The 16549-nt window shown below is 38.1% G+C and overlaps 1 protein-coding gene and 1 non-coding gene across 2 annotated transcripts in view; one reads left to right on the plus strand and one right to left on the minus strand.

The window, feature by feature from the left end:
- Positions 1-16549, minus strand: part of LOC120872609 (zinc finger protein 383-like) — a 261148-nt gene that overhangs the window by 14370 nt on the left and 230229 nt on the right. Inside the window, 2 exon segments of the mRNA XM_040253116.1 lie at positions 5176-6324; positions 16414-16509. Coding sequence (XP_040109050.1) covers positions 5176-6324; positions 16414-16509 — 1245 coding nt within the window.
- On the plus strand, positions 1126-1197 carry TRNAE-UUC. The gene has a single exon. It is a non-coding gene; the product is annotated as a tRNA-Glu (tRNA).

Genomic DNA, 16549 nt, shown 5'->3' on the forward strand with positions numbered 1-16549 from the left:
TGCCACGGTTTCCATTTTGTCCTCATCTATTTGCCATGAAGTGATAGGACTGGAGGCCATGATTATAGTTTTTTGAACATTGAGTTTCAAGCTGTATTTTTCACTCTCCTCTTACACCTTCATCAAGAAGATATTTATATTAGTGAGCTGAAATTATCTGTAGTAAGTAGGAGTGATCAAAAAAAAATCAAGATCTTTAATTAAATTTTAAGAGGATCAGAGAAGACCTAGCTCCACTGAGCATGTTTAAGGTGATAATGAGAGTGAATTTCCTGGTGGTCCAGTGGTTAGGATGCCACGCTGTCAAGAGCTCAGGTTCAGTCCCTGGTAGGGGAACTAATATTCTGCAAGCTGTGTGGTGTGGCCAAAACAAACAAACAAAAAATGACAATGTAAGACAAAAATGAAGCTATCCTCCTTTACCCTCCTTGAGTATTAGGTTCAAAGTGATAATAATTGATAAAGATTATTCTGCACAAGTAGAGTATTAGGGCTGAGACTAACTCAGACTGAGAATTTGTCTCAGTGAAAAGAGCAGGACTAACTTAGAGGCTTTCTACAGGATCCAATATTACAGACATGGAAAACTCCTAACCCAAAATGCTTTAACTACATACAATAATCTCCTAAACTTAACTTCTTACTCATATATTTTAGTTAAGTAAACATTTCCCAGATGTGTTCATTTCTCACAAATGTTAATGACAAGTAGGAGGGAAAAGTTTTCATGGTCAAATTACTTTGTGATATGTTAGAATATACAGGTTGAGCTCTGGTGTCTGTTGTGGTATATTTCTGTACTTTTTATTCTACTCCACTGACCTATTTGTCTATCCTTAGACAAATACCAGTCTTTATTGGTTTATCATAGCTCTATAGCAAGTCTTGAAATTAGTTCTCCAATTTATTCTTTTTCAATACTGATTTTTGTTGTTCTAGGTCTTTGGATTTCTCCATACATTTTAGAATGCTTTTTATCAATTTAAAATTTAAAAAAGCATTCTGGTACTTTGACTAGGAGAGTATTGAATCTATAGGTAAATTTGGGGAAATTTTATTAAAGACATTGAATTTTCCAATCCATAGCCATGGTATTGCCATCTATTTAGATCTTTTCTAGGGAATTCTCTGGTGGTCCAGTGGTTAGGACTTTGCACTTTCATTGCCAGGGCCCAGGTTCAATCCCTGGTTGGGGAATTGAGATCTCACAAGTTATGCAGCGGGGCCAAAAAAAAAAAAAAAAAAATCTTGACTAATTTCCCTTGGCAATGTTTTGCAGTTTTCCATACAAAGATCTTTCATATCTTTTACTAAACTTATTCCTAAGTATGACCCTGGTTTTCTTGCTATCATGGGAACAAACACCTTTCATACCATACATTCAAACTGCAATAAGAGTTGAAATTCTGTGGTTGTTTTAACAACCTCTTTCCCACCTCCCACTACATCCCTGTACTAAATGCGTGTCAATGATTGGATTCATTAGCTGTTTTAAAGACTCTTCAAAAGAGAAGTAGACAGGGTATAAATGAACACAATGATATTCCAGCAGGTCAGATAACTCTTGTTTATTTATAAAATATATCCCATTCTGTCAAATACTGATAAGAAAGGTACAACTAGAAGACATTGAGGATTGATAATATATTTTCACTTATAATATTTTAGTTATTTAAATTCTAGAAATTCCATGTGAATTATCTTGTGTTGTACTCCAAGAACCCCTTGCTATCCAAGTCTATTAGGTTTCCAAGTTCAAATACTAAGGAACATTGTATTAACTAAATTGATTTGATTTCCAAGTTTCAAAAAGTGAATAGCAACTTTAAATAAAGATTTTTTAGAAATGTTCCAAAATTCAGATTGTGACAAGTATTTATTTCCTTTCAATAGATTACAAGATTTAGCTTGCTAATTTTTAACATTGCATATTTTCATAACTAATTCTGGGCATATTATCTTTTTGTGTCCTTGCAGCAAGTTTTATCATTAGGGTTATGACAGATTCATAAAATCAGATAACTTGCTACCTCAGTCTGTGTCCTGGAAGAGTTCCTAACACATTTCACAGTTTAATCTATAAATATATGTATGTCTTTAGTGTAGCTGACATTTATTTAATTTTTTACTTCACCACATGGTTTGCAGGATCTTAGTTCCTTCATCAGGGATCAAGTCTGGACTCCCAGCAGTGGGAGCGTGGAGTCCTAACCACTGGATTGCCATGGAATTCCCCTGATATTTATTTTTTTGGTTTAAAAAATGTTCCTTTTGGAGAGAATCTATTAAAGATTTTATTCTTCTCTAGTCAATTCTGATATCAAGTCAATCCAGTTTCTTTCTAAAAAATCATACACTTTGTCCAGATTTTCGGATATGTTCTAAAAAACATCTATAGTACTTTTAAGTTTGAGATAAAGTTCATATACTGTATATATTTACCCTTTTAAAGTATAGAGTGGTTTTTAGTATATACACTGCCAATCCCAGAATATTTTAATCACCCAAAAAGATAATGTCCTTTTACATTTAAATAGGTAGTAAGTATGAAAATATTAGTCACTCAGTTGTGTCCAACTCTTTTGCGAACCCATGGACTGTAGCCTGCCACACTCCTCTGTCCATGGGATTCTTCAGTCAAGAATACTGGAGTGAGTTGCCTTTCCCTTCTCCAGGGGATCTTCCCAACCCAGGGATCAAACCTGGGTCTCCCGCAATGTAGACAGATTCTTTACTGAAAGTCATTTCAGTTTCTCATTCATGGTACTGTTCAGCTGTCATTTGTACTCCCCAACCTGAATCAGTGGCTTGTCTACTTTCAATCAGATACATTTTCTATTTTAAATTATTTACTTTTGTCATTTATTTCTGCATTTGACAACTAACAATGCCTTTCTCTGCCCCTATTTTAGATATATTTTTGCTTGTTTTAGCTCTTCAGGTTCTGTATTCATTTTAATAATCTTTCTAGTACTTTAATGTATGAATGCATACTGAGTTATAAAACTTCCAATTCAATTTTCCCTGCCACTCACAGGTTTTTCAATTGTGTTCTCATATTCATTCACATTTAAATAATGTGTATTCTAAGGATTTAGTTCCTTAACCCATGTTAATCAAGAGGGGTACTAAATCAATATTCAGATATTTGTTGGCTATCGTTTTGTTACTGTGTCGCTCATTCTAGTTAAATAATGTGCCCTGTATATTTTCTACTTTTGGGGGCATAATTAGGAAAAATATTCTTATCTCTTCCTGCTTATTTGACAGTTATGCTTTCACCAACCCATCATTATATCCATAGGGTTTCAAATGGGTATTAATCTTTGTGAAGCATAAAAATGAAGTCTGAATGTAGACTACCCACAAAAACTTTGTTTCCCTTTTAAAATTTCAAGCCAAATAATGGGGATAGGAAAAACTTTCCTATGTTCACTACACTCATTTCTCTTTCTCTTTTTAAAAAAATATTTGTTTATTTATTTGGCTGCACCAGGTCTTCATTGCAGCCTGTGAGATCTTTAGTTGCAGCGTGGGAACTCTTAGATGCAGCATGTAGGATCTAGTTCCCCAACCAGGGATCAAACCCAGGCCTCCTGCATTGGGAGCACGGAGTCTTATCCTCTAGACAATCAGGGAAGTCTCTCATTTGTCTTTTTTCATTATGAATTCTTTGACTTAGATAAAGGTAAACAACATGGTTAAAATCCTTTCCACAAATAATTGTTGCTTAAGTCACTCAGTTTTGTCCAACTCTTTGTGACCCCATGGACTATAGTCTGCCAGGCTCCTCTGGGATTCCAGAGAATCCATGGGATTCTCCAGGCAAGAATACTGGAGTGGGATGCCATTTCCTTCTCCAGGGGATCTTCCTGACCCATGGACTGAACCCGAGTCTCCTGCATTGGCAGGCGGATTCTTTACCCTGAGCCACCAGGAAAGCCCTCCACAAATAATAATGGCAATTATGAAAATGAGTGTATCAATGATAATAATGAACAACTTTTACTAGATATTTGCCACATGATAGGAAAAATTCTGAATATTTATTAATTCATTGAATCATCACAACAAACCAACACATACACCATGATTATATTTACTAATACATGAAAAAGAAAACGTCACTAACATATTTAAGTAAAAAGTTAAAATCTGGAAAGATAAATAATATTGATAATGGTGGTTAATTACCTTTCTCATATGAGATTGGGGTTAGGCTTGGTGAAAGGAATAAGACAGTTTATAAGGACAAAATGTAGATAATTTCACCAACTAAAGTAGATGTTTTAAAAGGAAAAAGCCAAAACATCCAAAGATAAACTTTGGGTCATATTAATCAAGGAAGATTTTATAACCAAAAACAATTAGATGCAACCATAACATGTATAATAAGGTCATTAAAAAATGTCATTAAGTATATCAATAAAAATAGTAAAAATCTCTATATACTGAAATAGCAATATTTTTGACTATATTATAAAAAAGCAGGTAAAGGTACAACATGTGTATACCATGACTACATTTTCTTTAAAAACAAAGTCTGGTAGGATTTGCTCTACCAATTGAGAGTCATTATCTATAGATAGCATAATTACAATTAATCCTGGCTTTTTTAGTTTCTAGTTTTCTGATATTCTGTTTTCTAGTAAGAAAATATAAATGTGTGAAATGAAACAAAAGGACTAAAACTTACTTCAAAAACAAGATTATAATTAATTCTACAAAGAATTAAAAAATACAAAGTCACACAGTTTAAACAGTGTGATACTGGTGTAAGCACAAACATATAGATAAGAGAAGAATAGCCTTGAGACTCAAGCAAATATAAACAAGAATATATCACCAAGAAGGCAGAACAAAACAATAGGAAAGGATAAAACTGTTGATGTGACATTAGTACAAGATGGGGTGGGGGAGTAGAGGGGTGGAGACAAACAAATATCAATTTAGAATGCAAATTCCTAACTTAGAGTAAAATATATTTGGATTAAATATATTTTAAGAAATATATTTTTAATATATATATATTTTATAAAATAAACAAAAAATAGTGAGAGAGGGTAACTATCAAACCTGATTTTTTTGTTTGTTTAAAAGATCAGGAAGGTGAAAAGAGCTTTAACTTTTATTATTCATCAGTATGAATTCCCTGGTGACGAATGAGATCTGAGCCACTACTAAATGCCTTTCCACATTCCTTACAGTTATAGGGCTTTTCACCAGAATGAATTCTGAGATGTCGAGTAAGGTTTGAGCATTTATTAAAGGCCTTTCCACATTCATTACATTCATATGGTTTTTCATCTGTATGAATTCTTTGATGTTGAAAAAGCTGTGAGTTCTGAGTAAAGGCTTTCCCACATTCAAGACATTCAAAAGGTTTCTCACCAGCATGAATTCTCTGATGTTGACGAAGCTGTGAGCTCTGAGTAAAAGCCTTCCCACATTCCTTACAATCATAGGGTTTCTCTCCCGTGTGAATTCTCTGATGATTAGTAAGTGCTGAGCCACTACTAAAGGCCTTGCCACATTCTTTGCACTCATACGGTTTCTCACCTGTATGAATTCTCTGATGCTGTACAAGCTTTGAGCTCTGAGTGAAAGCTTTGCCACATTCCTTGCATTCATAGGGTTTCTCACCTGTATGAATTCTCACATGCTGAAAAAGTTGTGAGCTCTTAGTAAAGGCTTTTCCACATACTTTACATTCGTAGGGTTTTTCACCAGTGTGAATTCTCTGATGGTCAATAAGATTTGAGCAATAACTAAAGGCCTTCCCACATTCCTTACATTCATAGGGTTTCTTACCTGTATGAATTCTCTGATGCTGAGAAAGGTATGAGCTACAGCTGAAGGCCTTTCCACATTCTTTACATTCAAAGGGTTTTTCACCTGTATGAATTTTCAGATGTCGAGTAACATGTGAGCCACAGCTAAAGAATTTCCCACACTCTTTACATTCATAAGATTTTTCGCCAATATGAATTCTCTGATGTTGAAGAAATTGTGAATTCTGACTAAAGACCTTTCCACATTTCTTACATTCATAGGGTTTCTCTTCATTGTTAATTTGATGTAAAGTAAAGAATGTCTGTTGAATAAATGTGGGCATGTACTCACGAGTGAGTATTTCTTGGCTGAAATGCCCATTTTGATATCCCAGCTGTTTTTCAAAGTGACTTCTATATTCCAAAACATCTCTGAAACTGGAGTATTCAAAGCCATATTTTCTAAGTCCCATCATTTCCCTCTGGCATGATTCTATTTCATAAACTTCCTTCTTTAGCGATAATAACTTGGTTTCACACATTGATTCCAGAGCTGAAAGAAAATGAAAGGTAAATATGCTTCTCCCATCTCATTTGTGAAAAGGTAAACTTCTATAAGAGAAATGGAAAAATTAAAGTAAAAACAATATGCGGTAGTAAATGACACAGAATTTTCAAGTATATCTGCTGAATCTGAAAAATGGACAAGAAATACACAAAAATTAATGAGATGTAAAGCAGGAAGCAGCAGGCAGAATCTATGGAAATAGAAAACCACAATAATTCTCAAATATTGATGTGGACCAGAGTCATTTGGAAAAGTTGATAAATATACAATGCTGCAGAGTACATCATGAGAAACACTGGATTGGAAGAAACACAGGCTGGAATCAAGATTGCTGGGAGAAATATCAATAACCTCAGATATGCAGATGACACCACCCTTATGGCAGAAAGTGAAGAGGAACTAAAAAGCCTCTTGAAAGTGAAAGAGAAGAGTGAAAAAGTTGGCGTAAAGCTCAACATTCAGAAAATGAAGATCATGGCATCCAGTCCCATCACTTCATGGGAAATAGATGGGGAAACAGTGGAAACAGTGTCAGACTTTATTTTTGGGGGCTCCAAAATCACTGCAGATGGTGACTGCAGCCATGAAATTAAAAGACACTTACTCCTTGGAAGAAAAGTTATGACCAACCTAGATAGCATATTGAAAAGCAGAGACATGACTTTGCCAACTAAGGTCCATCTAGTCAAGGCTATGGTTTTTCCAGTGGTCATGTATGGATGTGAGAATTGGACTGTGAAGAAGGCTGAGCGCCTAAGAATTGATGCTTTTGAACTGTGGTGTTGGAGAAGACTCTTGAGAGTTCCTTGGACTGCAGGGAGATCCAACCAGTCCATTCTGAAGGAGATCAGCCCTGGGCTTTCTTTGGAAGGAATGATGCTAAAGCTGAAGCTCCAGTACTTTGGCCACCTCATGCAAAGAGTTGTCTCATTGGAAAAGACTCTGATGCTGGGAGGGATTGGGGGCAGGAGGAGAAGGGGACAACAGAGGATGAGATGGCTGGATGGCATCACTGACTCGATGGACATGAATCTGAGTGAACTCTGGGAATTGGTGATTGACAGGGAGGCCTGGTGTGCTGCGATTCATGGGGTCGCAAAGAGTCGGACATGACTGAGCGACTGAACTGAACTGAACTGAGGCATAAAAGATGACTAGTTGTATATACATCTATATGAGCTTAAATGTATATGTAAGAAACAAAATATATCATCATACTATATGTATTTTACAAAGTGGCTAATTTTTTTTTTTTTACCTCCATTAAAGGTCTCCTAAGAGGAATAAAAGCATACAGGGAAAGATTCTTGGGCTCTCTGGCTGGTATAATAAAGTATAAATTTGATTTTTGTCCCTAACAAAGAGCTTCAAAAACCCTTTGAATTTACTGAGTGATAGCAGTGTTTTCACTGTGCCAATGAGGAGACTCATGGTGGGTCCCCAGATTTAGGATGGGGACCGTTCACTAGAAAGACCCAACATATGATGAGAGGGCTTGGATTTTCAGATACTTGACCCCTGGGAAAGAGAGGGAGGCCAGAGATTGAGTGGCTGATGCCCTAATCCATTATGCCAATTAATTTTGCTTAAATATAATTATGTAATTGAGCTCCAGTAAAAACTCAACACTAAAGTTCAGTGGAGTTTTGTGGCCGGTGCTTCACCAGGAGGCTGACACGCTTTGATTTCACGGGAGAGGGTGTGGAACCTCTGCACCCAAAGCCTCCCAACTCATCTGATATCCTTTATAGTAAAACTCCAATTGTACGTATAGTGCTTCCCTGAGCCTTCTGAATTGTTTTAGCAAATTATTGAGCCTGCAAGGGGGCATGGAAATACCTGAATTTATAGTCCGTTGGTCAGAAGTGTGGGTGGGACTCACAGCTGGGGTCAGGAGTGAGAGCACAGCCTTGTATAAGGCTGACTGTTAACCTGTGGGCTTTATGCTGACTCTGGGATGTTGGGAGTCAGAAGTTAACTGCAGTTCACCCAGCTGGGGATAAAGAAGAATAGGGTCCATAATAAAGGACATATTGGATGTGAGGACATATTGAAAGTGATCAGAGAGTTAGCCACATGGGGGACTAGCCTGAGATAAGTCTAAAGTGAATGCGTGCTCAGTCACTCAGATGTGTTCAGCTCTTTTTGCTCCCATGGTCTGTAGCCCACCAGGCTCCTCTGTCTCTGGGATCTCCCAGGCAAGAATGCTGGAGTGGGTTACCATTCCCTCATCCAGGGGATCCTCACGACCCAGAGATCTAACCTGTGTCTCCTGCATCACTGGCACTGGCCGGTGGATTCTTTACCGCTGTGGACCGGGGAAGCCCAAAGTCTAAGGTAGTGAACTAATCTGATGTGTGTAGCAGATAGGGAAGACTCAGAGTATGTCATGTGCTGGAGATTCAGTGAAAGTACTGTTTGCCTTCGACGTTTGTGATGCTGATCCTGGGACAAGAGAGAGATTTGCTCGTGTACTAATACCACCACAGTGACTGGGAAGGGAGACCACTGAAGTTTAAGGCATACAGAGAGGAAAAAGACACAATGCAACAGCATAAGCAACAATACCCAAAATGCAGCCTACAGAATGGGAGAAAATATTTGCAAGTGATGCGACTGAAAAGGGCTTAACTTCCAAAATATACAGATAGTTCATACGGCTCAATATCAAACAAACAAACAAAAAACCAATCAAACAATGGGCAGATCTAAATAGATATTTCTCCAAAGAAGACATCAGATGAAAGGGTGCTTAGCCTAATCACCAGGGAAATGCAAATCAAAACCACAGTAAGATACCACCTCACATCTGTCCGAATGGCCATCATCCAAAATTTACAAAGAATAAATGCTAGAAAGGGTGTAAAAAAAGAAGACCCTTATACACTATTGGTGGAAACATAAATTGGTACTGTCACTATGGAGAATAGTATAGTGGTTCCTTAAAGAACTGAAAATAGTTATTAATACCATATGATCCAACAATATCACTTCTAAGCATATATTCAGAAAAGATGAAAACTATAATTCAAAAAGATACATACATCCCAATGTTCACAGCAGTACTATTTACAACAGCCAAGACATGGAAGCAACCTAAACGGCCATAAACAGATGAATGGATAAAGGTGATATACACATATACACACCCACACACAATGGAGTATTACTCAACCATAGAAAGAATGAAATGATGTCATCTGCAACAACATGGAGAGACTAGAGATTATCATACTAAGTAAATCACACAGAGAAAGACAAATACTGTATGATATCACTTGTATGTGGAATCGAAAAAAAGAAAATTATACAAATGAACTTACTTACAAAACAGAAACTTATAGATCTAGAAAACAAACTTATGGTCACCAAAGGGGAAAAGTCAAAGGGGAAAAAGAGAGATAAATTAGGAATTGGGGAATAGCAGATACACACTATTATATATAAAATAAACAACAAGTTCCCACCATATAGCACAGGGAACTACATTTAATATCTAACAACAAACCATAATGAAAAGGAATCTGATAAAAATATGTGTATATATACATATATATGTATAACTGAATCACTTTGCTCTATACCAGAAACTAACACAACATTGTAAATCATCTATCAGTTCAGTTCAGTTGCTCAGTCGTGTCCGACTCTTTGCGACCCCACGAATCGCAGCACGCCAGGCCTCCCTGTCCATCACCAACTCCTGGAGTTTACCCAAACTCATGTCCATCAAATCGGTGATGCTATCCAGCCACCTCATCCTCTGTCGTCCCCTTCTCCTCCTGCCCCCAATCCCTCCCAGCATCAGGGTCTTTTCCAATGAGTCAGCTCTTCGCGTGAGGTGGCCAAAGTACTGGAGTTTCAGCTTTAGCATCATTCCTTCCAAAGAACACCCAGGACTGATCTCTTTTAGGATGGACTGGTTGGATCTCCTTGCAGTCCAAGGGACTCTCAACAGTCTTCTCCAACACCACATTTCAAAAGCATCAATTCTTCGGCGCTCAGCTTTCTTTATAGTCCAACTCTCACATCCATACATGACCACTGGAAAAACCATAGCCTTGACTAGATGGACCTTTGTTGGCAAAGTAATGTCTCTGCTTTTCAGTATGTTATCTAGGTTGGTCATTACTTTTCTTCCAAGGAGTAAGCATCTTTTAATTTCATGGCTGCAGTCACCATCTGCAGTGATTTTGGAGCCCAAAAAAATAAAGTCTGACACTGTTTCCACTGTTTCCCCATCTATTTCCCATGAAGTGATGGGACCGGATGCCATGATCTCAGTTTTCTGAATGTTGAGCTTTAAGCCAACTTTTTCACTCTCCTCTTTCACTTTCATCAAGAGGCTTTTTAGTTCTTCTTCACTTTCTGCCATAAGGGTGGTGTCATCTGCATATCTAAGGTTATTGATATTTCTCCCGGCAATCTTGATTCCAGCTTGTGTTTCTTCCAGTCCAGCGTTTCTCATGATGTACTCTGCATATAAGTTAAATAAGCAGGGTGACAATATACAGCCTTGACGTACTCCTTTTCCTATTTGGAACCAGTCTGTTGTTCCATGTCCAGTTCTAACTGTTGCTTCCTGACTTGCATATAGGTGTCTCAAGAGGCAAGTCAGGTGGTCTGGTATTCCCATCTCTTTCAGAATTTTCCAGTTTATTGTGATCCACACAGTCAAAGGGTTCAGCATAGTCAATAAAGCAGAAATAGATGTTTTTCTGGAATTCTCTTGCTTTTTTGATGATCCAGTAGATGTACTTCAATTAAAAAAAAATTCTCAGGAGTTTCACATGAGGATTGTAAATAATAATAAGACACAGTGCAAGATACTGCCATGGAAGGATGACAGGAGTTATAGCAGACTAATGAGAGCTGAGTCCCAAAACTGACAGTTACTCACAACAGGTTCCAGTGCAATTATTTAACCTTTTTAGTCCCCATTTCTTCATCTGTAAAAGGGAGCTAATCCTTAATTTGTGATTACTAGGAAGATGAGGAAAAGAGTAAATGTTGTTGAATAAAGTGTTCAGTACATGACAGCTAATGGATATTTTAGGCAAATTAAACAGTTTGAAGACACCAAAATGGAGCCTATTAGAATATCTCAAGCCAGAAACAGGGAATTCATTTCAGTATATTCTTTTCCTCCTACCTTCATAGGATCTTTCAGCAATTTCATCCAGTTAACCTCCTCAGTAATTTTTAATCTCCACTGCCAATGCCCTCTTTCAAACCAGAATCATCTCTAACTCAGACCACTCAAGCAGACTCCTAACCCAGATCCCCACCAAGTTTTCATACTCTCTAACCTATTCAAGGGCCAAAATGACATTTGGCCCAGGCTTCCACTGCTCAAAATCCATCAAAGACTGAATAATGTAGTTCCTACTTTCTTTCCAATCTCAAGTCATGCTCTGCTTTAGCTTGCTCCTGTGGGTGACAACACTGACTTCTTTCAGTTCTTCAAACACACCAACCCTTCCCCTCTTAGAAGGGCCTGCACAGGGGTTCTTCCCTTTGCTTGGAGTTTTCTTCTCTATGAACATATCTAAGACTGGATGTCCCTGGTGGTCTAGTGGTTAAGAATCTGTCTGCCAATGCAGGGAACATGAGTTCCATCCCTGGTCTGGAAAGATCCCAAAAGCCAAGGAGCAAGTAAGCCTGTGTGCCACAACTACTGAAGCTGGTGCGCCCTAAAACTCATGCTCTATAACAAGAGAAACCACCGCACCACCGCAAAGAGAAACCTGCTCACCACAGTTAGAGAGTAGCCTCCACTCACCACAACTAAAGAAAGCAGCAATGAAGACCCAGCACAGCCATAAATAAATAAGTAAAATTAAGTAGTAAGTCCTAGCAGTGAGCCTGTAATTCTGAAATAGTGATGACTACAAATGATATTTCAGTATGTCTACAATAACAGTAAAATGATATGAAAATATCTGTGGTTTCTATTCATGTCAAAGTCACAGGAACTACTAATACTATCATGGTTTGCTGCATACATCATAATAGGAAGACATGCTAAATTTCAATTACAGATTACTATATATAAAGATGCATTTTTTTTTCATCCAAGTTCATGAGTTTCCTCAATTCTATCCAAAGGAATCCAAAACTAGCAAACTTTGAGTTAGAGAGATCCTTTAAAAACATGAAGCCACTCCCCTGTTCAAATCACCTCACTCAGAATGGAATGGCTTTACATCCCAGAGGAGCCTGGCAGGCAGTCCAGAGGATCGCAGAGTCAGACATGACTGAGCGACTGAGTACAAAATAGAATTCAAAGCCCATACCAAGGCCCATAAGACCTCAAGTTATCTGCAGATACACCCTTCCTCCCACTAGCACCGAGCACACAAACACATACATCCTGCTACTTTGCTGATCTCCTTTCACATAATTCCCTCTTGGCTCATTCTGTTCCAATCACAAAGACAGGAGCCAAAAAGCTCCTAACTCAGGAACTTCGTTTTTCCTGATCCTTTTGCCTGAATCTCTTCTACCAGACATCTACATTATTTGTTCCCTCACTTCCTTCCTCATCAGAAGGACCTTTCAGGACTTCCCTGGTGGTCCAGTGGCTAAGACTCTATGCTCCCAATGCAGGGGGCCCAGTCAGGGAACTAGATCCCACATGCTGCAACTAAGAGTTTCCACACCACAACCAGAAGATGCCACAACAAAGATCGAAGAGCCCATGTACTGCAACTAAGATCCAGCAGAGCCAAATAAATACAGGAAAGTAAGAAAGAGATTTATTAAAGAAAAATAATAATAATTCTAAAAAGGCCTTCTCTACCTTCGTTCATAGCATTTATCATCATCTGACATATATATATATATGATATATACTTTTTCTCTCTCATCCCCTAGAATATAAGCTCCAGGAGAGCAGAATTTTAACTGCTTTGTTCAATATTATGATCGCAGCATCTGAACCAAAGCTTAGTATATAGTACTGTTCCGTAAGTTTTCTTTTGGTTCTCCTACTTTATACCGAATCTCTTCTTCTCTGCCCCGTTCATTCCCAATTTAGGCAAAGACCTTTTTGTTTTTCCCAACATCATCTCTTTAGACAGTGACTGCAATCACTTGCGAGGCTCCAACTGCTATTTCAGTATAGATTAAATCCATTTCTGAATATTTAGCCCCTGACTTTCTGCTAAGCTCCCCACCATCTGGTTCTTTTACCAGGCACTACTTTGTGAAAGTTACTTATGGATATATTTTAACACTACTTTTAAAAAATTTTAATTTTTTTTTTTGAAGTAGAGTTGATTTACAATGTTGTGATGATCTCTGCTATACAGCCAAGTGACTCAATTATACACATACATTGTTTCTTTTCCATTAGATTTCCCATAGATTTTTTTTTCCCACTATGGTTTATCACAGGATAAGGACTATATTCCCTGTGCTATTCAGTAGGATCTTGTTGTTTATCTATCCTATATGTAATATTAAGGGTTTACAGCTGGTAATCCCAAACTCCCAGTCCTTCCTTCCCCCACCTTCCTACCTCTTAGCAACCATGAGTCTGTTTTCTATGTATTATGAATCCGTTTCTATTTTGTAGAGAGGTTCATTTGTTTAGCACTACTTTTTGACTCCAAGTTTTTAACAGTTGACACAATTAGAAAAATATATCAACACTCTCCAACATAAATCACAGCAGGATCCTCTATGATCCACCTCCCAGAATACTGGAAATAAAAGCAAAACTAAACAAATGGGATCTAATTAAAATTAAAAGCTTCTGCACAACAAAGGAAACTATAAGTAAGGTGAAAAGATAGCCTTCTGAATGGGAGAAAATAATAGCAAATGAAGCAACTGACAAACAACTAATCTCAAAAATATACAAGCAACTTAGGCAGCTCAATTCCAGAAAAATAAATGACCCAATCAAAAAATGGGCCAAAGAACTAAATAGACATTTCTCCAAAGAAGACATACGGATGGCTAGCAAACACATGAAGAGATGCTCAACATCACTCATTATCAGAGAAATGCAAATCAAGACCACAATGAGGTACCATTTCACACCAGTCAGAACGGCTGCGATCCAAAAGTCTACAAGCAATAAATGCTGGAGAGGGTGTGGAGAAGAGGGAACCCTCTTACACTGTTGGTGGGAATGCAAACTAGTACAGCCACTATGGAGAACAGTATGGAGATTCCTTAAAAAACTGGACATAGAACTGCCTTATGACCCAGCAATCCCACTGCTGGGCATACACACCAAGGAAACCAGAATTGAAAGAGACACGTGTACCCCAATGTTCATTGCAACACTGTTTATAATAGCCAGGACATGGAAGCAACCTAGATGTCCATCAGCAGACGAATGGATAAGAAAGCTGTGGTACATATACACAATGGAGTATTACTCAGCCATTAAAAAAAGAAGACATTTGAACCCGTTCTAATGAGGTGGATGAAACTGGAGCCGATTATACAGAGTGAAGTAAGCCAGAAAGAAAAACACCAATACAGTATACTAACGCATATATATGGAATTTAGAAAGATGGTAATGATAACCCTGTATGCGAGACAGCAAAAGAGACACAGATGTAAAGAACAGACTTTTGGACTCTGTGGGAGAGGGAGAGGGAGATGGTGGGATGATTTGGGAGAATGGCATTGAAACATGTATACTATCATGTAAGAAACGAATCGCTGGTCTAGGTTCAATACAGGATACAGGATGCTTGGGGCTGGTGCACTGGGATGACCCAGAGAGATGATATGGGGAGGGAGGTGGGAGGGGGGTTCAGGGTTGGGAACTCATGTACACTTGTGGTGGATTCATGTGAATGTATGGCAAAACCATTACAGTATTGTAAAGTAAAAAAAATAATAATAATAAAAATAAAATAAAAATGATAAATAACCTTGTCAATTAAAAAATGATTATGTCTCACTTTTTAAAAATAATTCTTTTGTTGTTTAAAAGAAATTATAAATTGCATTTATTGTGTTTATAACCTATGTAAATATATGTAACAACTACAGAATAAAGGAAAAGCAGGGTTGATGGTAAAAAAAAAAGAAAAATACATCATATGGCAGACTCCTTTGCACAAATTAGGAAATAAAAAATATTGGATAAAAGAAAAATGCACAACAAACAAAAAAAAATCAGTCATTGGCGGGGAGCTATAATGAAGACTAGGACTTGGAGCTGGGGCAGGTACGTGCAGACATGCACAAACGTGCACACACACACAGGTATACTATTTTGGGAGTGGTAACAGAAAACATTTAGTTGAGTCTAAGAGGAAGAAAACCTAGCAAGGAAACAATCTAAAATATAGGTAGGATGACTTCCCTGATGGTCCAGCAGTTAAGAATCCACCTGCCAAAATAGGGGACATGGGTTCAATCATGGGTCCAGGAAGATCCTACATGTTGAGGGACAACTAAGCCTGTGCCGTGCTCCATAACCATCGAGCCTGTGCTCCAGAGTCCAGGAATTGCAACTACTGAATCCACGAGCTGCAACTACTGAGGCCCATGCACCTAGAGTCCATGCTCCCAACAAGAGAACCCACGCAATGGGAATCCTGTGCACTACAATGAAGAGAAAGCCTGCATGCAACAATGAGGACCCAGCATAGCCAAAATAATAAATAAATTAATTAAAATTTAAAAATACAGGTAGGGACTTCCCTGGAGGTCCAGTGGTTAAGCAAACATGCTTCCATGGCAGGGGGCATGGGATCGAACCCTGGTCAGGGATTAAGATTCCTCATGCCATGTGGCGTGGCCCAAAAATAGGAAACAAAAAAAGTACAGGTAAAAGAGTTTTCTTTGCAGGGGATATGAAGGGTACTTTCTACTTGAAATTAAGAAAGGTATTGGAGAAAGAGTAGCAGAAAGAGCAGTAAGTGAGGAAATGAATGGAACAGGTCATTTGTAAACTCATGCTCAAAGGAGTTAGTTTTTCCCACAGGCCTACTGTTTTGATGGGAGCTTCCAAGATCACATCTCAAGGGTGCTGTTTCATCATGAATCAACTGAGTTATTACCTACAGTGCCCTGCCTTGGTCCAGTCATTTCTCACTTACCTGAGCACAGGCCTCTTGTCAGCTCTCTGCCAATCATCCATGGCTCTTTCCCTTGTTCCAATAAGGAAATAACTTGAGGCTTGGGAATGTAAAGTCCTGCTCACAAGAAAAGATATGGAACATGGTTAAGCTGTGG

The sequence above is a fragment of the Oryx dammah genome, unplaced genomic scaffold (genome assembly GCF_014754425.2).
Source record: "Oryx dammah isolate SB20612 unplaced genomic scaffold, SCBI_Odam_1.1 HiC_scaffold_13, whole genome shotgun sequence".
In the NCBI taxonomy this organism is placed as follows: Eukaryota; Metazoa; Chordata; class Mammalia; order Artiodactyla; family Bovidae; genus Oryx; species Oryx dammah.